This window comes from Anomaloglossus baeobatrachus, chromosome 2, assembly GCF_048569485.1.
Source record: "Anomaloglossus baeobatrachus isolate aAnoBae1 chromosome 2, aAnoBae1.hap1, whole genome shotgun sequence".
Classification (NCBI taxonomy): Eukaryota; Metazoa; Chordata; class Amphibia; order Anura; family Aromobatidae; genus Anomaloglossus; species Anomaloglossus baeobatrachus.
Genome location: NC_134354.1, coordinates 66,518,704 through 66,543,643, shown reverse-complemented (window position 1 = coordinate 66,543,643; position 24,940 = coordinate 66,518,704). Strand labels below are relative to the sequence as shown.

The 24,940-nt window shown below is 46.1% G+C and overlaps 1 protein-coding gene across 1 annotated transcript in view; it reads right to left on the bottom strand.

The window, feature by feature from the left end:
• The window catches only part of LIPI (lipase I), a 94,183-nt gene that overhangs the window by 38,794 nt on the left and 30,449 nt on the right, over positions 1 to 24,940 (bottom strand). The window contains exons 3-6 of the mRNA XM_075335076.1: positions 23,576 to 23,684; positions 21,481 to 21,582; positions 3,655 to 3,744; positions 2,926 to 3,093 (exon numbers count right to left, since the gene is read on the bottom strand). Coding sequence (XP_075191191.1) covers positions 2,926 to 3,093; positions 3,655 to 3,744; positions 21,481 to 21,582; positions 23,576 to 23,684 — 469 coding nt within the window. The remainder of the gene's footprint in view (positions 1 to 2,925; positions 3,094 to 3,654; positions 3,745 to 21,480; positions 21,583 to 23,575; positions 23,685 to 24,940) is intronic.

Here is a 24,940-nt window from a genome sequence, read left to right as displayed (position 1 = left end):
CCCAGAAGAAGAGTGAGAAGAGTGGGTAGACCGGAAGCAGTTACAGCTGCACCAGAGACTCCATAAGTATAGTGCACTTGCTCTAATCTTTCTCTTCATTTTTAAGTGCCGGATTCTGGTCTCCATAGATTTAATTCTGGTCTCCATAGACTCATTTGGGGACTGGCGTACGGCCAGATATCCAAGATCAATTCCAGGCTGGAACCAATATTTTTTCAATCCAGTTAGACCCACCGATCCTGGATATCTGTGAGTCCACCCATTAATAGAAGTGAAGCATTACACAATTCTTCTTGAAATATAAGTAAAGCACAGATCTCTCATTATCCTTCATGGAAAGAGATGCCCATTGTAGCAATGCTTCACTCTTAGGGGTACTTTGCACACTGCGACATCGCAAGCCGATGCTGTGATGCCGAGCGCGATAGTCCCCACCCACCTTCTCCCTTCCGCATATCCTACGGGAGCTGCGGTGACGCCGGTAGGAGATGTTCCTCGCTCCTGCGGCTTCACACACAGCGATGTGTGCTGCTGCTGGAGCGAGGAACAATATCGGACTATCGCGTCAGCGAAATTATGGATTACGCCAACGCTACACCGATGATACGATTACGACGCTTTTGCACTCGTTAATCGTATCATCTAGGCTTTACACACTACGATGTCGCCTGCGATGCCGGATGTGCGTCACTTTCAATTTGACCCCACCGACATCGCACCTGCGATGTCGTAGTGTGCAAAGTACCCCTTAGTAAAAGATGAGGATATCGAAGAGTGGACTGCTCCAAATGTCCAAAAAGTCTACCTTTTTGGCGTCTAGGAAAAATCGCTGGGGTTGCTTGGTGGTCATAGTGGTCATGGTACATAGACTCCCGTCTATTTGAATATCTGGCTGCAAATAATGTAATTCATTTTCTAGTACTAGAGATGATCAAAGGATAGAGTTTGAGTCAAATTTCCTGAAATTTGCAGCTCCATATGAATTCAAACAAAAAAAATATCTGCTAACCATTTTATTGAACAATATAGGGCCAAAATATGGTTAAAAAATAAAAAAAAGCTAATACTCACCTCATCGATCTTCTCTCCAGCTGCTTCCCATCTGCCTTCTGGTCCTCTTCTTTCTGCCTTCTAGCACCGCATTTCCGGCTGCTTCACTAGAAGTCAGGATTTTCACTCGCGACAGGCCTCAGGGGTCACTGCACATTATAAAGTCGCAACAACATGATGTCATGACATAGGCCACAACCTTACAGTGTGCAGTTATCAGGCCGGACGTCCTAGCCTATACTGAAGAGGCAACACATGCAGACAGCAAGCAGTGAGGTGGCCTGGAAAGGCAAATGGCGAGGTAAGTATTAGGGTTTTTTGTCTTTTACATTTATTATGTTCTTGGGTTTAGAGAAACCCCAGACCATAATAAGGAGCATTCAATGGCAGTAAATTTATTTAGGGCAAATCAAATTTTGGGGGAATATTTTGGAGAAGCCAGCAAATTTCAATCTCAAACGATCCACTCATGAATAACTAGTGCTTGTTGCCAACACAGATCAATGTTATAAGTTTCCATTAGTCAAAAACAGTAAAACTGGACTTCAATTATCTGAAGTAAAGGCCGCTTTACACACTGCGATATCGGTACCGATATCGCCAGCGTGCATACTTGCCCCCATCGGTTGTGCGACACGGGCAAATCTCTGCCCGTGTCGCACAACATCACCCGGACCCGTCACACGGACTTCCCTTCCCTGCGACGTCGCTGTGACCGGCGAACCGCCTCCTTTCTAAGGGGGGGCGGTTCGTTCAGCATCACAGCGACGTCACAGCAGCGTCACTGAACCGCTGCCCAATAGAAGCGGAGGGGCGGAGATGAGCGGGACGAACATCCCGCCCACCTCCTTCCTTCCGCATTGTGGCCGGGAGGCAGGTAAGGAGAGCTTCCTCGTTCCTGCGGTGTCACACGGAGCGATGTGTGCTGCCGCAGGAACGAGGAACAACTTCGTTACTGCTTCAGTAACGATATTTGAGAATGGACCCCCATGTTACCGATGAGCGATTTTGCACGTTTTTGCGACGATGGAAAATCGCTCATAGGTGTCACACGCAACGGCATCGCTAAAGCAACTGGATGTGCGTCACAAATTCCGTGACCCCAACGAGATCACTTGAGCGATGTCGTAGCGTGTAAAGCCCGCTTAAGTGTATCAACTTGTGTAAGTATATATGCTGCTCAGAGACAAATTCATATGTTCTCTGGCCTAATTACATGAAAAGACTAACCATAGGTAATACAGGGCACAGCAAGAGGGCCAAGATTGTCAGGGGGACCACAGAGAAACATTATCATAAAGAGATCATAAAGATGCATTTTGTGGCCTGAGCCCACTCTTCCAACAGTGCTCACTAGAACCTTCAGGAGTTTAAAAATTCTTCTGTAACCAGTACCATCAGTATGTTTTCCAACAACAAAATTGCAAAAGTCTTTCGACAGCTCACTGGTTCAATCCATCATGAGATGTTTCTTGAGTTTGACATTGGTAATGAGACACTTTTTATAGGCCATCAATTGAACTAGTTCATATTTTTCACTAAGTGGCAGGATTTCTAATTACTTATTGATTTCAGCTTTTTGAACCTCTCTTTCTTCATGTGCTCCATACTTTTTCAGTGTCATTTCTCACTATTACAGTTCACTAAATATATGGACATCTGTGGTTTGATATCTTTGTCTGTGTGGATTGGATGTGTTGTTACCAACATCTGGAGAGAAATTAATGTCAATAGGATCTAATAAGGTACAGGGTGTGATGACCCCTTTTTTCATGATAGTTTTAGGATTTCCAATGACATTAATTATGAGAAAACCCAACAATAAAAAAAAACATTTTTTTTGTGGTACAACACAACATGAATAATATACTATACCTAAAACTGGGCAGCCGAGTGATCCAAACTCCTGACAATTCACACATTTTCCAATTCTGTAATTTTTGTAATTTTCACAGGGAAACGTCACAACACTACAAGACTCGTTCAAAGATGACATGTACAGAAACACCGACCGCTGGTGGTCACACTTGAAATATTCAGAACCTGCCGAGACATCAGAGTATACAGTAACACTATAGTGCTGTATGTTGTAAAAAGTTACATTATATTATGAATTAGTATATAAAATAGTACACTTTATATTGGTGAAGCACACAGACGAGGGACATGGCCCCGAGTAATGGTCAAACCTAGAATTATGCAGCACATTTTTTCAGCCAAGACAAAAGACAGAAAGAAATTTAGGTGGAGAAACTCCAAATGCATTGTCTAGTTTCCAATAAATCTCATTCCAATATGTCACCCAGTCTATAAATAGGCCTACATTTCTGAATCCCAGTTCTATAACATTACTCTTTTGATCTCTTTTATTAAAACTACTTAAAAATAAAAACTTTGTTGCCCAAAGCAAACAGAGCTTCACTTCCATGGCTTATACTCATCTGCTAAAAATAAAGCTGCTCTGTGATAAATCTGCCAAATGTCTATATGGAAAATCAAGTCTGTTCTCTATAAACATATGAAGAATGCTAGACCTAAACCAGACATGATTTGGTCATTTTAAGTCTTGTTTCTTGGATCAGTTGAGGCAGGACATATATTTACCTGATAGTATGGTTTTAGGACAACCGGGCTGATCAGTTCCTCCATTTGGGTAGAAATCAATATGTCCTAAATTCTCCCGATAACCTAGACCTGGAAAAGAGATTAACCAACCATGAAAGGAAAAATGTGACAGATTCTAAGTTCATGTACAATACTGGACAATGAGGGGTGGGGCACAAGAGAAGGACAAATTATGTTTGTGTATACATATATGTAAATGTGTGTGTGTGTGTGTGCTATGTGTGTGTGTGTGTGTGTGTTTATGAGCTCGGTATGCATGTGTGTGCTATGTGTGTGTGTGTGTGTGTGTGTGTGTGTGTGTTTATGAGCTCGACATGCATGTATGTGCTATGTGTGTGTGTGTGTGTGTGCTATGTGTGTGCTATGTGTGTGTGTGTGTGTTTATGAGCTCGGTATGCATGTGTGTGCTATGTGTGTGTGTGTGTGTTTATGTGTTCGGTATGCATGTGTGTGATATGTGTGTGTATACTTACATGTGTGTGTGTGTGTGCTTGGTATGCATCTGTTTGTACTGTGTATGTGTATTCCTATATATGTATGTGCATGTTTGTGTATGTATTGTGTGTGTGCGTGTGTGTATGTGCTCAGTATGCATCTGTGTGTGCTATGTGTGTGTATACATTGTGAGACTGTGACCGGGGTTATCTATGACGGCCGGTACGTCTCGCCCCGGTTGTGCTCACTCCATGTATAGAAAGCAACTCCACTCCAGGGTTAATGCTGTTTCCCTGCAGGCTGAAAGGAGGGTTAAAAGGAAACAGGAACATGGGCGTGGGGCCTTAGTGTGAGGGAGTGAACACAACTCCCTGAGTTTCTGCCCGGGGAACACATGTATATTGTTTTTGGACTTTTGGTTTGTGTAATAAACCGTGTGCTGTGAACCTTGGTGCCTGGATCCCGTGTCTTCTGCCGCGCAGCCGACCACGCTACCTCACAGATGGTGGAGAACGGCGGGCATGCCAGCCCCGTGAGGTGTAGCATCCATCCCTGGTGACCCGGTAGCACATGTCCTGGATTCGAGCGGCTATACTACAGCCCAAACCCGGCGACGCCATGGAGGACATACTAAAGCAGCTGGCTCAGGCTAATGCACAGCAGCAACAGACCAATGCACACCTGCTCCGGTCGTTGGATCGTCAGCAGCAATCCTTGCAATTGCAGGAACAAAGGCACCAAGAACAGATGGTTCTCCTAGCCAAGTCGATCCGTGCCGGACCGGCAGCAACAACCCTGGGACCGGGTGACGACGGCAGCGTCCGGAAAACGGTGAGACAAGCGTTGCAAAAGATGACCCCGGGGGATGATGTGGAAGCGTTCCTGGCGGTGTTTGAGCGGGTGGCCGAGCGGGAAAAGCTGCCGACCCCCCAGTGGGCTGAGGTATTGTCGCCCTATCTGACGGGGGAGCCCCAAAAAGCGTACCTGGACCTCTGTACCGAGGACGCCATAGAATATGTGACCCTGAAAGCCGAAATACTTGCTCGGTTGGGGGTGAATACCTATGTACGGGCTCAGCGGGTAAATCAGTGGTTCTATGAGGAAGCCAAACCCGTACGCTCCCAGGCCTATGACTTGTTTTATCTGGTAAAGAAGTGGTTGCAGCCTGACACTCTGAGCCCTGCGCAAATGGTGGAAAGGGTAGTAGTTGATCGCTTTGTGCGCACTTTACCCGTCACCATTCAACGGTGGGTAGGACAGGGCGACCCAAGTACCGTGGACCAATTAGTGTGCCTGGTGGAGCGGCATGTGGCTACGCAGGACTTGATACGGGACACTGAGACTTTGCGTGCCGCCCGTCGGTCCAGCCCCTCCAAGCCTCGGGCCAAGGACCCACCGCGGACACCGGTGCGGGAGTCCGCTACCATCCCGTCTGAGGCCGCGCCCGCCGTCCCTGAGGTCCGGAAGGTTATGTACCCTAAACGACAACTCGTCAAGGGGGTTTCCTTCCCTATTAGATGTTGGCGGTGCCAGCGGGTGGGACATATGGAAGCCCAGTGTCCACTCACCACGGAGCCCATGGATTGTGGGGTTACCCGGCGGGGTTCAATGTATGCTCAGGCGGTGTGTACCGCGGACCTTGTCTCCCCGGAGACTGAGCCCCACTTGTGCCAAATACAGGTGAATGGGTGTGCGGTTACAGGCTTGTTGGATTCCGGAAGCTTAGTGACCCTTGTGCGATCAACCCTAAGGGCTGAAGTAAAAGCCACAGGACGTACCGTGGGGGTGGTTTGCATACATGGGGACTGCCGAGACTATCCCGCGGGGATTGTCACCATCACAGCACCCTGCGGTCAGGTGCAACATGAGGTGGGACTTATTAACACTCTTCCCTATGACGTGATCCTAGGAAGGGATCTGTCGTATTTTTGGACTCTGTGGAAGGGGCCCTCAGGTATTGGACAGTCCGGACCTGAGCCCGACAATCCCGAATCCGGGACGCCTGCCGTAGGGGTCCCCATGATAGGGACAGAATGTGAACCTGATAGGTCGCCCCTAGAGGTATTGGCAGGAGAGGCTGAGATGGTCGAGCCCATCCCGGAGTTGGAGGCGACCCCGGATACGTTTGGGACAGCCCAACTCCAGGACCCTACATTAATACATGCCCGGAGTCGGGTGACAGTGGTTGACGGGGTGGCACAGCTGCCCGGTGCCCAGGTAAGGTACCCCCATTTCGCTCTTAAACAGGATTTACTCTACCGGGTAGATGAAATACGGGGCGTGGGGGTAGAGCAGTTGGTGGTGCCCCAGCCATATCGCCGGCGGGTCCTCGACTTGGCTCATAAACATCTGATGAGTGGCCACCTAGGGGTCAAGAAAACGCAGGAGCGAATATTGCAAAGGTTCTATTGGCCCGGGGTCTTTGGGGAGGTAAAACGGTTCTGCGAAACCTGCCCGGAGTGTCAGCTTACCGCACCCCTGGCCCACTTTCGCAGTCCGTTGGTACCGTTACCCATTATAGAAGTCCCTTTTGAACGGATAGGGATGGATCTGGTGGGGCCCCTCGTAAAGTCCGCTCGAGGGCACCAACACATCCTAGTGATCGTTGACTATGCCACCCGGTATCCAGAGGCGATATCTCTCAGACATACTGCGGCGAAGCTTATAGCTCGGGAGTTGTTTGCTGTGTTCTGCCGGGTGGGGTTGCCCAAGGAGATCCTTACAGATCAGGGGACCCCATTCATGTCTAAAGTGACCAAAGAGCTATGCCGGCTACTCCAGATCAAGCAGTTGCGTACGTCTGTGTATCATCCTCAAACGGACGGTTTAGTGGAGCGATTCAATAAAACCCTGAAAACCATGCTCAAAAGGGTGATTTCCAAAGACGGGTGTTACGGGGGGCTGTCTGATAATAACTGAAAGGAGTATCAGACAGTCAGGGTCCACCGTGCAAAGACTTTGCTGCAGACTATGGCAGAGTGCAATACCTCTGTTAACTCACAGAAGGATATAATAAGTAAGTAAAGCAATTCCTCCCTTACTTGGAGGGTGTGTGGAATGATCTCTGTTAATAATCACAGAGACAAAGGCAATGTGTGCGAAATGGCACCTACCTAGGTCCGCTCTTCTAGTGGTGCAAAAGAGACGAACAGCAGCGTAAGCCGCACAAAGCTCCTACCTGCGTTCGCTCCACTAGTGTGCGAGGACACGAACCACTAGATATGGCACCTGCCTAGGTCCGCTCTTCTAGTGGTGCAAAAGAGACGAACAGCAGCGTAAGCCGCACAAAGCTCCTACCTCTGTTCGCTCCCCTAGTGTGCGAGGATACGAACAACTGCCAGACGCAGTATAAGGAACGTTACCCTAGCGGCAACGTCCACCTACGAGTAGAATCACAAGGCCCAGCCAGACCATGTGCCTCAGGCACCTGCCTATGTCCGCTCCCCTAAGAGGTAAGGATACGGACAGCAGCCGAAGCTGTAAGGTATAAGAACGTTACCCTGCCAGTAGCGCTCACCTAGCATAGACAGAGGAATGCCTAGAGGAACGCGCACAGAGCGTCTACTCATATGCATGAACCAAGAGGACTGAGCACCATGCGGCGTGTGTCAGGGTCTTATATAGACTCTGTGCCTCATCCAAGATGGAGGACACCAGAGCCAATCCGCTGCCAGAACGACAGGAGTGACGTCATGCTGGCCTATCACCGAGCAAGACGTCAGAAGCACATGACCAGCGACCAATCGGCATAGAAGGTGTCAGAGACATGTGACCTCGTGTCAGCGATGATGTCACCCGCACATGTGCAATGGCTCCAAGATTGGACTTAGTCTCCGGCGCTCGCACATGTGCAGTAGCAAGAAATCTGGACTTAGTCTCCAGCGCTCGCACATGTGCAGTAGCAAGAAATCTGGACTTAGTCTCCAGCGCTCGCACATGTGCAGTAGCAAGAAATCTGGACTTAGTCTCCAGCGCTCGCACATGTGCAGTAGCAAGAAATCTGGACTTAGTCTCCAGCGCTCGCACATGTGCAGTAGCAAGAAATCTGGACATAGTCTCCAGTGCTCGCAGCAACTGTAACAGTACCTCCCCCTCAAGGACCCCCCTCCCGGCGACGCAGGTAATCGGCAACTAAGTCGGGAGCATGGACAGCCTCCTCAGGCTCCCAAGAGCGATGTTCTGGGCCATAGCCCTCCCAATCTATCAAGAAGAACCTGCGCCCTCTAACCATCTTAGAACCAACTATGGCTCGTACCTCATAGCTAGAGCGAGAGGAATCAGAGGCAGGAGAGTGCACTTCACGAGCGTGAGGTAAAATAGCCGGCTTTAGCAGTGAGACATGGAATTTGTCATGAATCCTAAGATGGACAGGTAAGTTCAATTGATAGACTACAGGATTTACCTGTCGAAGAACCTCATAAGGAACCAGGAAGCGAGGAGCAAATTTGACAGAGCTCACTCTAAGTCTCACGTGTTTTGCAGAGAGCCACACAAAGTCCCCTGGAGAAAAGACAGGAGCCGGGCGACGAAACCGATCGGACACCGTCTTCATACGGTCCTTAGCTGCTTGGATCGACTCTTGAGTCCGATCCCAAACCTCTCTGGCATTAGTTGCCCAGTCGGCCACAAGAGGAGGAGGTGCAGCAGCGGGAAACGGTACTGGTACCCTAGGGTGTTGCCCATTATTGAGTACGAACGGTGTCTGCCCAGTGGCCTCAGCCAGCGAATTATTAAGGGCAAATTCTGCCCAGGGTAGGAGGGAGGACCAGTTATCGTGGTTCTCAGCAACAAAGTGTCGAAGGTATATAATCATAGATTGATTGGTACGTTCAACCAAACCATTAGTCTCCGGATGGTATGCCGAAGAGAGATTCAACTCAATTTGCAGAAGGCTACAAAGATCTCGCCAGAAACGGGAAGTAAATTGCGGGCCTCTATCACAAATGATACGATCTGGCATCCCGTGAAGCCTAAAGACATGCTTGAGGAATAGTTTGGCTTGTACCCTGGAAGATGGGATTCTCGATAACGGTACGAGATGAACCATCCGGGAGAAATGGTCTGTAATGACCCACACAAATCTATGTCCCTGTGAACATGGAAGATCACCCACAAAGTCCATGCCTACCACCTCCCATGGTCTATCTGGCACTGGTAAAGGATGCAAGAGCCCAGCCGGTCTCTGCCGTAATGGACGGTTGCGAGCACACGAGTAGCAGGAACCGACATATCTCTTGATGTGGCTGGCTAAGTGTGGCCACCAATACCACCTCTCCAGTAACTCTCGTGTCCGCCTAATACCAAAATGCCCACCCACCTTTGAGGTGTGGGCCCATGACAGTATATCATTCTGTCGATCAGGCGGAACAAAGGTCTTGCCCGGTGGGATTTGGTCTAACGTCACAGGGGAGAGCGTATGAAAAACCCTGGAGGGAAGGATAAGACGAGGTTCGTCAATCTCTTCCTGGGTAGAAAGCATAGAGCGAGACAGGGCGTCTGCCTTGTTATTCTTACTCCCAGACAGATAGTTGATGGAGAAGTGAAAGCGGGAGAAAAACAAGGACCAGCGGGCTTGGCGAGGATTCAGACGCTGAGCGGCTTGTAAGTACGTCAGATTCTTATGGTCTGTATAGACCTGGAAAGGATGTTTCGCTCCTTCCAGCAAGTGACGCCACTCCTCCAAGGCTAATCTCAAGGCGAGCAGTTCCCTATCCCCAATGGTATAGTTTCTCTCTGCCGGTGAAAAGGTTTTAGCAAAGAAGAAACACGGCTTTTTTCTACCTGCACCGTTCTTTTGATACAAGACCGCACCAGCACCCACTGAAGAGGCATCAACCTCTAAGAGGAAGGGCTTATTCTCATCGGGTCTTTGAAGAACGGGAGCAGTTGAAAAGTGTCTTTTTACTGCCTCAAAAGCCTGAGATGTCTCAGTAGACCAGGCTTTGGGATTAGCACCTTTCTTAGTCAAGGCCACCAAAGGGGCCACCAAAGTAGAAAAATGGGGTATGAACTGCCTGTAATAATTTATGAATCCTAAGAAGCGTTGCACCACCTTCAAGGAATGAGGTTTGGACCATTGCAGGACAGCAGAGAGCTTCGCAGGATCCATAGCCAGACCCTCTTGTGAGATAATGTAACCCAAAAAAGGCAATGAGGACTGCTCGAATACACATTTCTCGAGTTTAGCAAACAATGAGTGCTCCCTTAAACGGGAAAGGACACGAACGACATCCTGACGATGAGTCTCCAGATCAGGAGAAAAAATCAGGATGTCGTCCAGATACACCACTACTGAGGATAACAGTAAATCCCTGAACACATCGTTTACGAAGTCCTGAAATACTGCGGGTGCATTACATAACCCAAAAGGCATGACGAGGTATTCATAGTGACCGTCTCGGGTGTTAAAAGCGGTCTTCCATTCGTCACCCTTTCGAATTCGTACCAAGTTATACGCACCCCGCAGAACCAACTTCGTAAAAACTTGAGCTCCTCTCAGTCTGTCAAAGAGCTCCGAAATTAAAGGTAATGGGTATTTGTTCTTTATTGTGATTGCGTTGAGACCCATGTAATCTATGCAGGGACGCAAATCACCCTCTTTCTTCCGAACAAAGAAAAACCCAGCTCCCGCGGGAGAGACAGACTTACGAATGAACCCCTTCTCTAAACTCTCTCTTATATAGGTCGACATGGCCTCCGACTCAGGTATCGACAGGGGGTAAACCCTGCCTTTAGGTGGAACCGAACCTGGGATAAGGTCTATGGCACAGTCATACGGCCTATGGGGTGGAAGAACCTCAGCACCCTGTTTGGAGAACACGTCAGCGAAATCCAAATAGGGTGTAGGTATGGGAGAGAGATCAGTTGATGCAACCGCAACGACCTTAGGTGGTAAGGGAAGACATCGGGACTGACATTTCGAACCCCAACTAATAATGCTGTCAGACTCCCAGTCAATGTGAGGAGCATGAGTCCGAAGCCATGGAAGACCCAGAAGGACGTCGTCTATACCCTCAGGCAAAACAAGAAAATAAATCTCCTCTATGTGACCCTGAGACAGGGAAAGGCGCAAGGGAACTGTCCTCAATGTAATGGAGTCAGACAACATAGTTCCATTAACAACACGGACAGGAATAGGCGCCTCTAACATGATAGAGGGAATATTGTGTCCCTTTAAAAATCCTGAGGACACAAAAATCCCGTCAGCTCCGGAATCCACAAAAGCCATAATAGGCCATGTATTCTCAGATAACGAGAGCTGACCTGGGATACAACACTTAGAGGGTGCAGAAGACGTCTCTAGTAACCCCCCTCTAATGGTTACTAGGCCAGGGAGTTTCCCTGACGACTAGGACACTTGTTGGCATAGTGCCCAGCCTGACGACATACGTAACATATAGGAGGACCAGACTTGCGTAGTCTGGAGGACGTATGACCTAACTCCATAGGAGTGGGAGATGTTTCAGATGCTGAGGAAGATGGTAGTGGACCCTCAACAACTGGAATAGCCCGATGCTTAGGGCGTGAGGAAGAGACCTCGAGTTCCTTATGGCGTACATCGATCCTCGTTGCTACTGTGATCAAGTCCTCCAGAGAAGCAGGGACCTCACGAGTAGCAAGGGCATCCTTGACATAGCCTGCCAACCCTCTCCAGAAGATAGGAATCAACACCTTCTCTGGCCAATCTAGTTCTGCCACCAGAGTTCTAAAAGCAATGGCATAAGAACTAGTGGATAACGAACCCTGAGATAGATCTAACAGTCTCAGGGCCGCATCATGGGTAACCTGCGGACCCATGAATACCGCCTTAAGAGCATCAAGAAAGTCTTGATGTCTCAGAGTAACCACATCAGAGCGCTCCCATAGGGGAGTCGCCCATTCTAAGGCTTTGTCCTGAAGTAAGGAGATGATAAAGCCTACTCTGCACCTCTCCGTAGAGAAGCGAGAAGAGTTGACCTCTAGGTGTATCTGACACTGACTAATGAAACCACGACATGATCTGGCATCGCCAGAATATCTGTTTGGCAGAGCAAGTCGAGGATCATGTGCAGATGTCACCATGGTCTGAGGTTTATCCTCTATACTCTTGAGCCGTGACTCAAGTACTTGTATGTAACGGTGTAACTGCTGATATTCTGCCATAACTGCCAGACCCTTGGCTCAGTCCTAATGTTACGGGGGGCTGTCTGATAATAACTGAAAGGAGTATCAGACAGTCAGGGTCCACCGTGCAAAGACTTTGCTGCAGACTATGGCAGAGTGCAATACCTCTGTTAACTCACAGAAGGATATAATAAGTAAGTAAAGCAATTCCTCCCTTACTTGGAGGGTGTGTGGAATGATCTCTGTTAATAATCACAGAGACAAAGGCAATGTGTGCGAAATGGCACCTACCTAGGTCCGCTCTTCTAGTGGTGCAAAAGAGACGAACAGCAGCGTAAGCCGCACAAAGCTCCTACCTGCGTTCGCTCCACTAGTGTGCGAGGACACGAACCACTAGATATGGCACCTGCCTAGGTCCGCTCTTCTAGTGGTGCAAAAGAGACGAACAGCAGCGTAAGCCGCACAAAGCTCCTACCTCTGTTCGCTCCCCTAGTGTGCGAGGATACGAACAACTGCCAGACGCAGTATAAGGAACGTTACCCTAGCGGCAACGTCCACCTACGAGTAGAATCACAAGGCCCAGCCAGACCATGTGCCTCAGGCACCTGCCTATGTCCGCTCCCCTAAGAGGTAAGGATACGGACAGCAGCCGAAGCTGTAAGGTATAAGAACGCTACCCTGCCAGTAGCGCTCACCTAGCATAGACAGAGGAATGCCTAGAGGAACGCGCACAGAGCGTCTACTCATATGCATGAACCAAGAGGACTGAGCACCATGCGGCGTGTGTCAGGGTCTTATATAGACTCTGTGCCTCATCCAAGATGGAGGACACCAGAGCCAATCCGCTGCCAGAACGACAGGAGTGACGTCATGCTGGCCTATCACCGAGCAAGACGTCACAAGCACATGACCAGCGACCAATCGGCATAGAAGGTGTCAGAGACATGTGACCTCGTGTCAGCGATGATGTCACCCGCACATGTGCAATGGCTCCAAGATTGGACTTAGTCTCCGGCGCTCGCACATGTGCAGTAGCAAGAAATCTGGACTTAGTCTCCAGCGCTCGCACATGTGCAGTAGCAAGAAATCTGGACTTAGTCTCCAGCGCTCGCACATGTGCAGTAGCAAGAAATCTGGACATAGTCTCCAGTGCTCGCAGCAACCGTAACAACGGGAAAGACTGGGATATGATGCTTCCCTATTTGATGTTTGCCATCCGAGAGGTGCCACAGGCATCCACGGGGTTTTCGCCTTTTGAGTTGTTATACGGGCGACATCCCCGGGGATTGTTGGACCTGGCAAAGGAAACATGGGAGCAGGAGCCCACCCCCCATAAAAGTGTGATTGAACACATTTTAGGAATGCAGAACCGCATAAGCGCGGTCATGCCAATTGTGAAGGAGCATTTACAGGAGGCTCAGGCCGCGCAAAGCGGCCGCTACAATAGACAAGCCACCGTGCGGACCTTTAAACCCGGGGATCGGGTGTTGGTATTGATCCCCACGGCGGAGAGTAAATTCCTGGCTCAGTGGCAAGACCCCTACGAGATAAAGGAAAGAGTCGGGGTGGTCAACTATAAGGTATTGCAGCCCGGTAGGCGGAAACCTGAACAAATATATCATGTCAACCTATTAAAACCTTGGCAGGAACGGGAAAGCCTGATGGTTGCTTTTTCCCCATCTCCCTCCTCTTCGGGTCGTTCAAACCCGGCTCCAGCGACCTCCGGAGAGGACGAACCGGAAGTAAGGATTGGAGAAGCCCTCACCAAGCAACAGAGGCGAGAGGCCAGACGGCTGGTTCAGCAGAACCCCGATGTCTTCTCCGAGCTGCCTGGTAGGACCAGTCTGATACGACATGACATTGTCACCGAGACTCACCTGAAGGTACGCCTGAAGCCATACCGGGTGCCGGAGGCTCGAAGACAAGCCATATCAGAGGAAGTGAAGACAATGCTACGCCTGGGGGTCGTCAAAAAATCCCAGAGTGAATGGGCTAGTCCCAATGTCCTGATACCAAAACCCGATGGCTCCTTAAGGTTCTGCAATGACTTTAGGAGATTGAACGAAGTATCCAAGTTCGATCACTACCCCATGCCCCGGGTGGATGAGCTGATTGATAGGCTGGGACGGGCGCGATATTTCACCACGCTCGACCTGACCAAGGGGTACTGGCAGGTGCCACTGACGGAGTCCGCCAAGGAGAAAACCGCTTTTGTTACGCCGGAGGGTCTCTTCCACTATATTGTCTTGCCTTTTGGGTTACATGGCGCTCCGGCCACGTTCCTGAGGTTGATGGACTTGGTGCTGGAACCCCACCAGGCGTATACATCTGCGTACCTTGATGACATCATTATTTACAGCTCTGAGTGGCAGACCCACTTGGAACAGGTACAAGCGGTGGTGAACGCGCTCCGAACAGCCGGATTGACAGCCAATCCCAAGAAATGTGCGTTGGGGCTCTTGGAAGCCCGCTACTTGGGCTACGTAATAGGCCAAGGAGTGATTAAGCCCCAAATTAACAAAGTTGAGGCGATCCAGAAGTGGCCTAGACCCCTGACCACGAAGCAGGTTAGGGCCTTCCTGGGTATCGTGGGGTACTACAGGAGGTTTGTAAAAAATTTTGCGGGACTATCAGCCCCATTGACGGACCTTCTCAAAGGCAAGAAGTCCGTCATGGTGCGCTGGACTCCGCAGGCCGAGGACTCCTTCCGGGCCCTGAAGGGGGTCCTGTGCGGACAGCCCGTTCTTGTCAACCCTGATTTCCGGAAGGAGTTCATAGTACAGACTGACGCCTCGGAGGTCGGCCTGGGGGCAGTGCTGTCTCAGGTGGTTCAGGGGGAGGAACACCCCGTCACCTTCTTAAGTAGGAAGCTCACCCCTCCCGAGCGGAATTATAGCGTAGTGGAGAAGGAGTGCCTGGCGATCAAGTGGGCCTTGGAGTCCCTACGCTATTACCTGCTGGGACGACAGTTTCGCTTGGTGACTGATCACTCTCCGCTGGTCTGGATGAGGTCCGCCAAGGAACGGAATGCCCGGGTTACCCGGTGGTTCCTTTCTCTGCAGAACTTCTGGTTTACGGTTGAACACCGGGCCGGTAGGTTGCAGGGCAACGCCGATGCCTTGTCCCGCGGCCCGTGTTTGATGGCGGGAGTTCAACCCCGCTCGCTTGAACTGAGGGGGGGGTATGTGAGACTGTGACCGGGATTATCTATGACGGCCGGTACGTCTCGCCCCGGTTGTGCTCACTCCATGTATAGAAAGCAACTCCACTCCAGGGTTAATGCTGTTTCCCGGCAGGCTGAAAGGAGGGTTAAAAGGAAACAGGAACATGGGCGTGGGGCCTTAGTGTGAGGGAGTGAACACAACTCCCTGAGTTTCTGCCCGGGGAACACATGTATATTGTTTTTGGACTTTTGGTTTGTGTAATAAACCGTGTGCTGTGACCCTTGGTGCCTGGATCCCGTGTCTTCTGCCGCGCAGCCGACCACGCTACCTCACAATATGTATTATTACACAAAGTTTTTGTGTCACATACTGTGTGTATCTAGCATCCACATTCATAAATCTGTCTATTTTATGTAAGCATTTTATGCAGGACAGCACAGGTTGCTTATCTTCTCTTCCAGCTAATGGTGCAACAGCACAAAAAATACAAAAATGACACATTGATTGAGAATCCACAACTAATTTTTCAATTACATGTTTCTCAGTACAGTAGGGAGGAGAGACCACTTATTTACTGGGTGTGTTTCTCCAGGAGCACAAGCTGGGCACAAAGTATGGGCACTACAATGTGCAGGCACTACAATGACATATTTGCAATTTTCATTATGCAACATACCCTGCTTGTTTCTGGAAATCACCCATGGAGTCAAAATAGTCACTATACCCATAGAAGAATTCCCATTTGGGTATCATTTATAAAATGGGGTCACTTGAGGGAGGTTTCTTCTCTTGTGGCACTTAAGGGCTCTGCAAACGGAGCCTGCAAACTATTCTCAGAAAATCTGCTCTCCAAAAGTCAAATAGCAAACCTTCCCTCCCGAACCCCGCTCTATGGCCCAACACTACTATAGCACCACATATGTGGTATTGCCACATTCAGAAGAAATTGTCTAACAAATATCAGTGCCATTTTTACCTTTTTCCTCTTGGAAAAATGTAAAATTGTAAAATCTGGGGCTAAAACAAACTTTTAGTGGTAAAAATGTAATTATGTTTTCTTTACCACCCAATGGTAAAAATTCCATGAAGCAGTTGTGATGTCAATATACTCACTCTTCACCCCTACATCATTTAATTGAGAGGTGTATTTTTTAGAATCGGGTTACTTATGGAGAGTTCTTCTGTTCTGGTACCTCATTGGTTCTTCTAATGTAACATGGCACCCGCAAACCATAACAGCAAAATCTGCACTCCAATATGGCACTCCTTTTCTTCTGAGCTTTGCATTGTGTCTCAAAGATAGTTCCAACCTCATATGGGGGTATATGGGGTATTGGTGAACTCAGGAAAAATTGCACAACAAATTGTACAGTTTGTTTTCTCTTATTACCCTTTTGAAAATTAAAAATTTGGGGCCAAAGCAACACTTTATTGGAACCCATGATAATTTTTCAAATACTCAGTTATTGAGGGAAAGAAATCTTCACTACTCCCCTAAATGATTTCCATTAGGGGTGTAGTTTCCAAAATTGGGTTACTTGTGGGGATTTCTGTTCTTTTGGCATGTTAGGGGCTCTTCATATGTAACATGGTTTTCCTAATCTATTCCAGCTAAAATAGCACTCCAAAATTCAAATAGCGCTCCTTCCCTTCTGAGCCCTGCTATGTGCCTTAAAGGGAACCTGTCAGGTGCAATATGCACCCATAATCACGAGGAGTTCTGGGTACATATTGCTAATCCCTGCCTAACCATCAGTGTATACACTAGTATAGATAAAGAGATCTTTAGAAAACGTATTTCTAAAGATCTTATACAGTATGCTAATGAGCGAGGGCAGTAGTCCAAGGGCATTGTGCCCCTGGCTAATCGCCTCCATTAGAATGTTAGTACGTCCCTGTGGGCGTGCTAACATGCTAATGAATGTGCAGCGTCAGAGGATGATCACTCACCTCTCCACCACCATCGCGTCCGACGCTTGATTTCGACTCAGTGCGCATATGGGGCTAAAGCAACATTTATGTGGCAAAATAGTATTTTTTCCTCATTTGTACGGCTAAATGTTGGAAAATTCTGTGAAGCATCTGGGAGTTCAAGGTGCTCAACAAACATCTAGATAAATTCCTTGAGGTGTGTAGTTTCCAAAATGGGGTAACTTGGGGGGGATTTCCACTGTTTAAGCACATCAGGGGCTTTGCAAAGGTAACATGGCAAACGCTATGTATTCCAACCAATTTTGCGCTCCAAATGTCAAATGGCACTTCTCTTCCAAGCCCTGTTGTGCTCCGAAACAGTAGTTTTCCACCACATATCTGGTATTGGCATATTTAGGAGAGATTGCACAACAAATTGTACAGTCCATTTTCTCCTGCTATACTATCAAAAATGTAAAATTCGGGGCTAAAGCAATATTTTTGTTAGAAAAAGTAAAATTTTCATTTTTACCTTCCACATTGCTTTAATTCCTGTGAAGCATCTAAAGGGTTAATAAACTTCTTGAATATGTTGAATGCAAACTTCTTGACTGGTTGCACTTCAGCCTATCAACAAAATTTATTAGCATCCGAACATCACCTGAACTCCACGGTTGGACTCTTTTTTAAAAAGTCCATGTTCTAGTTCGAGTCCCAGTACAAATACGGAACTTTACCGTTCGGGTTTGCTCATCCCTACTTACAAAGTATTAGGTTCAACATTTCCACTAGTGACCCTATAATGGCACAAGACAGGAAGTGTTATCATAAGAATTTTGGAACACAAGGATGGTGCTTAATAATTCAAATGTAACTTTTTTTTGGAGATCTTTGTTAGAAATTAAATTGAAGTAGATGATCCCATAGAAATGTTCTTCTCACTGACTCTTCAGTTTGTAAAACCTGTTATTAAAGCATTTTTAGGTAATTCTTTATTAATATTAGGAGTGCTGTATCCAGAATCTCCATCTCTTGGTCAGAGTATCAGTGGTTACAAAGAGCGTCTCTCCTTGGATGATCCATCCTGTATGATACAGGCACCCAATGATGTGAATGGATGTGTGTGCACCTGTGTGTGTGGTGGAGCATAGAAAGTATAGATGCTTGATGGTGTGTGTGCATATATATATATATATATATATATATATATATATATGGCACCTTGTTCCCTGATGAAGATCTGAAAAAACTTCAATCGAAACGTACGTTGGGCTCTTCCGAGGTCCTCTTTCCTTGATCAGCCAGTTGTCGACACCATCACTATACCATCACCGCTTCTAATCTCTCGTCATCATTCATAGGGTATGAAAAATTGCTACCATAAGGACTGTGGTTATGGACTATTTAGAATCACACTATTTGAATGAGATACATTTCTTATTTTATATCCGTATACTTTGGATGTTCTATTGGTAATACATCTGCTATTGTAGGATACTGTGTTAGAAAGATTCCGATCATGGATCTCTTACAATCTCATTTTGTGAATGAGCTAAAATTGATGTAGTACTTTTTAGTCTTATGTCACCTATTCAAAATATCCCATTGTATGATTTCTGTTATACTGATTTTATCTAGTGATTGTTTTGAGTCACATTATGTGAATGAGATGCATTTAACACCATAATTCTACATCTTATACGTCCCTCTATTGTAATATACCATCTGATGTCGGATTTCTTATATCTTTTACTATTTATAAATGGATGGTTTGACCCTATCTGATCTGGTCTTGATTTTTAACCCTTTTAATCTTTTTACAAAATTATGTCACCTTTTCCAAATAAAATTCTGCTCATTCATCGGGTTATTGCATTGTTTATGGCGGAACAAAAATAATTGTTCTCAGCAGCACATCACCAGGCGCAAACTGCAGCAGTGCTGCTGATAACAGGATATTGTAGGGGACGGATTGATCCATTAGTGGTTATTTTGTCCCCATCATTCTTTCTCAGCCGGTGTAAAGAACCCAGGAAACAAGCAGAAAGGACTTGAATATTGTCGATTGCATTCATTTCCCAGTCTGAACCCAGCACATGTAAATGCAGCCTAAATTTTTCAGTGTGATTGAGCAGTATGTGAGCATATAGGGCCCCACGTAAAACTTTTGCCCAGGGCTCAACTTTGTCTAAAACGGGTCTTGGTTAAGGCAAGTGTAAGGATATAACCAAATCACATAAACCACTTTCTCTGAAAGCCGTCAATAAATTAAATTTTAGCCATCTTATTGACTTCTATTGTCTTGCAATTTTTAAGAAGCTGCCTGTCTTTTCTAAGCATTTTATTCAGGACATCATCAGTTGTATATCTTCTGTTCTAGCGAATTGTGCGACAGCACAGAAAATGCAAAAATGATACATTGCTTCCGAAGCCGCAACGAATTTTTCAATTACTAAGTGAAGCTTAACAAGTTAATAAAAAATGTAAAAAAAAGAACTTCAGATGGTTGTTGTAAACAGCCTTGATTGGCATCTTCATGTGTTGTTTATGCCTTACTTTATGTAACCGGCACTGATGTAGGAGATGTTTATGTTACTGAAACATTTCCACATTTTTGCTAAAATAACTTACTGCACAAAGAGATAATGTATTGCAAGCAAAACAGCTTAATTTCTGCACAAATCAAAGAGGTGTAAAGAAGCCCAAGGGTCCACCAATATGATCAATTACTGCTTTCTCGTGGAGTATATAAGCTGTTTACAGCTTGAGGAAACACTGAAATTTTGCTGTTTTTTGCTTACGTTCTTGATAATAAAGGAGTAAGCCATCATATTGGTGGTGCCTTGGAGTCTTGGGGCTCCATACACAATTGATAGCTCTCGGCCGAGCATTGGTTTGGCTGATCATTCAGCTGACTGCTATCTCAGTTGACTCTTCTATACACTGGCGCATGTCCTCTACCGATCATCAGCTAACTGCTATCTCAGTTGACTCTTCTATACACTGGCGCACTTCCTCTACTGATCATCAGCTGATCGCTATCTCCACTGACTCTTCTATACACTGGCGCACTTCCTCTACTGATCATCAGCTGACCGCTATCTCAATTAACTCTTCTATACACTGGTGCACTTATTCTACTGATCATCAGCTGAGCGCTATCTCAATTAACTCTTCTATACACTGGTGCACTTCTTCTACTGATCATCAGCTGACCGCTATCTCAATTAACTCTTCTATACACTGGTGCACTTCTTCTACTGATCATCAGCTGACCGCTATCTCAATTAACTCTTCTATACACTGGTGCACTTCCTCTACCGATCATCAGCTGACGCTATCTCAATTAACTCTTCTATACACTGGTGCACTTCTTCTACTGATCATCAGCTGAGTGCTATCTCAGCTGACTCTTCCATACACTGGCGCACTTCCTCTACTGATCATCAGCTGATCACTATCTCAATTGACTCTTCTATATACTGGCGCACTTCCTCTACCGATTATCAGCTGACCGCTATCTCAATTGACCCTTCTATACACTGGCGCACTTCCTCTACCGATCATTAGTTGATTGCTATCTCAGCTGACTCTTCTATACACTGGCGCATTTCCTGTACCGATCATCAGCTGACCGCTATCTCAATTAACTCTTCTATACACTGTTGCACTTCCTCTACTGATCATCAGCTGAGCGCTATCTCAGCTGACTCTTGTCGCACTTCCTCTACTGATCATCAGCTGATCACTATCTCAATTGACTCTTCTATACACTGGTGCACTTCCTCTACCGATCATCAGCTGACCGCAATCTCAATTGACCCTTCTATACACACTGGCGCACTTCCTCTACCGATCATTAGTTGATTGCTATCTCAGCTGACTCTTCTATACACTGGCGCATTTCCTGTACCGATCATCAGCTGATCGCTTCCTCTGCCAATCACTCCTGTCTTCTCTATGAGAGAGTTACTTCCCAACCTGCTAAAGACTCAAACTCTCAGCCAAGCTGAACTGGCATGAGAACATTCAGCCGACTGTTATCTCACCTACATGCCCTAGTTCCTTCATAGTTTACACATGACCACTGGAAGACCAAGTAAGGGAACACTTAATGAACATCTTATTGGGACCAAAGAATTCGTCAACGTGGACTAGACGGACAATGCTATTCATATTCAAATATTTTTACCATCAATATCAGAATGGACGACATCTACGAACTTTGCATCACTATAATGCAATCTGTCTTCGGGCAGTTTCCCATTGTATAAGGGTCCAGCAGGATCCAGCCCTACAACCCAAAAGAAAGGAAGATCCAGTAAAGTAATCCTGAGTTTTTCATACAGTAAAATAAGATACAAATAAATTGGCAATAAGTAATAAAGATGGACCCTAACTATTGCGAACTGAACATTTAGAGTGGATGACCAATTACATCTACAGTCATATGAAAAAGTTTGGGCACCCCTATTAATGTTAACATTTTTTCTTTATAACAATTTGGGTTTTTGCAACAGCTATTTCAGTTTCATATATCTAATAACTGATGGACTGAGTAATATTTCTGGATTGAAATGAGGTTTATTGTACTTACAGAAAATGTGCAATCCGCATTTTATCAAAATTTGACCGATGCAAAAGTATGGGCACCCTTATCAATTTCTTGATTTGAACACTCCTAACTACTTTTTACTGACTTACTAAAGCACTAAATTGGTTTTGTAACCTCATTGAGCTTTGAACTTCATAGGCAGGTGTATCCAATCATGAGAAAAGGTATTTAAGGTGGCCACGTGCAAGTTGTTCTCCTATTTGAATCTCCTATGATTAGTGGCATCATGGGCTCCTCAAAACAACTCTCAAATGATCTGAAAACAAAGATTATTCAACATAGTTGTTCAGGGGAAGGAAACAAAACGTTGTCTCTGAGATTTAAACTGTCAGTTTCCACTGTGAGGAACATAGTAAGGAAATGGAAGAACACAGGTACAGTTCTTGTTAAGCCCAGAAGTGGCAGGCCAAGAAAAATGTCAGAAAGGCAGAGAAGAAGAATGGTGAGAACAGTCAAGGACAATCCACAGACCACCTCCAAAGACCTGCAGCATCATCTTGCTGCAGATGGTGTCAATGTGCATCGGTCAACAATACAGCGCACTTTGCACAAGGAGAAGCTGTATAGGAGAGTGATGCGAAAGAAGCCGTTTCTGCAAGCACGCCACAAACAGAGTCACCTGAGGTATGCAAAAGCACATTTGGACAAGCCAGTTAGATTTTGGAAGAAGGTCCTGTGGACTGATGAAACAAAGTTTGCGCTGTTTGGTCATACAAAAAGGCGTTATGCATGGAGGCAAAAAAACACGGCATTCCAAGAAAAGCACTTGCTACCCACAGTAATATTTAGTGGAGGTTCCATCATGCTTTGGGGCTGTGTGGCCAATGCTAGCGTGTAAAGCGGCCTTAAGTCTTAAGTCTGATTTGAACTCCAACTTTACAGTTCGGGTTTCATCCCTATATCAAATATGACAATGCAGCTTAATGTGACAATAATGTGCAAGAATCAGTGACGAAGTTGAAGTTACGCAGGGGATGGATATTTCAGCAAGACAATGATCCAAAACACCGCTCCAAATCTACTCAGGCATTCATGCAGAGGAACAATTACAATGTTCTGGAATGGCCATCCCAGTCCCCAGACCTGAATATCATTGAACATCTGTGGGATGATTTGAAGGGTGCTGTCCATGCTCGGCGACCATCAAACTTAACTGAACTGGAATTGTTTTGTAAACAGGAATGGTCAAATATACCTTCATCCAGGATCCAGGAACTCATTAAAAGCTACAGGAAGTGACTAGAGGCTGTTATTTTGCAAAAGGAGGATCTACAAAATATTAATGTCACTTTTATGTTGAGGTGCCCATACTTTTGCATCGGTCAAATTCTGTTTAAAAGCGGATTGCACATTTTCTGTTAGTACAATAAACCTCATTTCAATCCAGAAATATTTCTCAGTCCATCAGTTATTAGATATATGAAACTGAAATAGCTGTTGCAAAAACCCAAATTGTTATAAAGAAAAAAGGTTAACATTAATAGGGGTGCCCAAACTTTTTCATATGACTGTAAGAACAATTCTAAAGTAATGATAAGTAATGTAAGATGGAATGGTTCTATAAGTGGGATCTGGCCACTAAATGTAAAGGGAGCAGACTACATTACATTATAATACTGCAGTCATAAGTAGTAGGTAATAGTACACAAGAGAGAAAGAGAGAATTAATCACCTGTTATTCGGCCAATGGAACCATTGTACATTTTCCCAACAAAACCGGAAATATGTGCCCCAAGGCTGACTCCAATCATGTAGATGGAGTCCAGTGATCCCCCTTGGTTCTGTAATAGAACATAAAATAAAACATTAAGATATTTATAGTGTTACAGTGCATATAATATATATTTAATGCCATGGACAAGTAAAATAAGTAAAAAAAAAATAAAAAAAGAGTGTTAAAATATATATATAAAAAAAAGGTATATACAGTACAGACAATAAGTTTGGACACACTCATTCAAAGAGTTTTCTTTATTTTCATGACTCTGAAAATTGTAGATTCACATTGAAGGCATCAAAACTATGAAATATCACATATGGAATGGAATACTTAAAAAAAAGGGTGAAACAACTGAAAATATGTCTTATATTCTAGGTTCTTCAAAGTAGCCACCTTTTGCTTTGATTACTGCTTTGCACACTCTTGGCATACTCTCAATGAGCTTCAAGAGGTAGTCACTGGAAATGGTCTTCCAACAGTCTTGAAGGAGTTCCCAGAGATACTTAGCACTTTTTGGCCCTTTTGCCTTCACTCTGCGGTCCAGCTCACCCCAAACCATCTCAATTGGGTTCAGGTCTGGTGACTGTGGAGGCCAGGTCATCTGGCGTAGCACCCCATTACTCTCCTTCTTAGTCAAATAGCCCTTACACAGCCTGGAGGTGTGTTTGGGGTCATTGTCCTGTTGAAAAATAAATGATGGTCCAACTAAACACAAACCGGATGGAATAGCATGCCGCTGCAAGATGCTGTGGTAGCCATGCTGGTTCAGTATGCCTTCAATTTTGAATAAATCCCCAACAGTGTCACCAGCAAAGCACCCCCACACCATCACACCTCCTCCTCCATGCTTCACGGTGGGAACCAGGCCTATAGAGTCCATCCGTTCACCTTTTCTGCGTCACACAAAGACACAGTGGTTGGATCCAAAGATCTCAAATTTGGACTCATCAGACCAAAGCACAGATTTCCACTGGTCTAATGTCCATTCCTTGTGTTCTTTAGCCCAAACAAGTCTCTTCTGCTTGTTGCCTGTTCTTAGCAGTGGTTTCCTAGCAGCTATTTTACCATGAAGGCATGTTGCACAAAGTCTCCTCTTAACAGTTGTTTTAGAGATGTATCTGTTACTAGAACTCTGTGTGGCATTGACCTGGTCTCTAATCTGTGCTGCTGTTAACCAGTCATTTCTGAGGCTGGTGACTCGGATAAACTTATCCTCTGCAGCAGAGTGACTCTTGGTCTTCCTTTCCTGGGGCGGTCCTCATGTGAGCCAGTTTCTTTGTAGCGTTTGATGGCTTTTGCCATTGCACTTGGGGACAC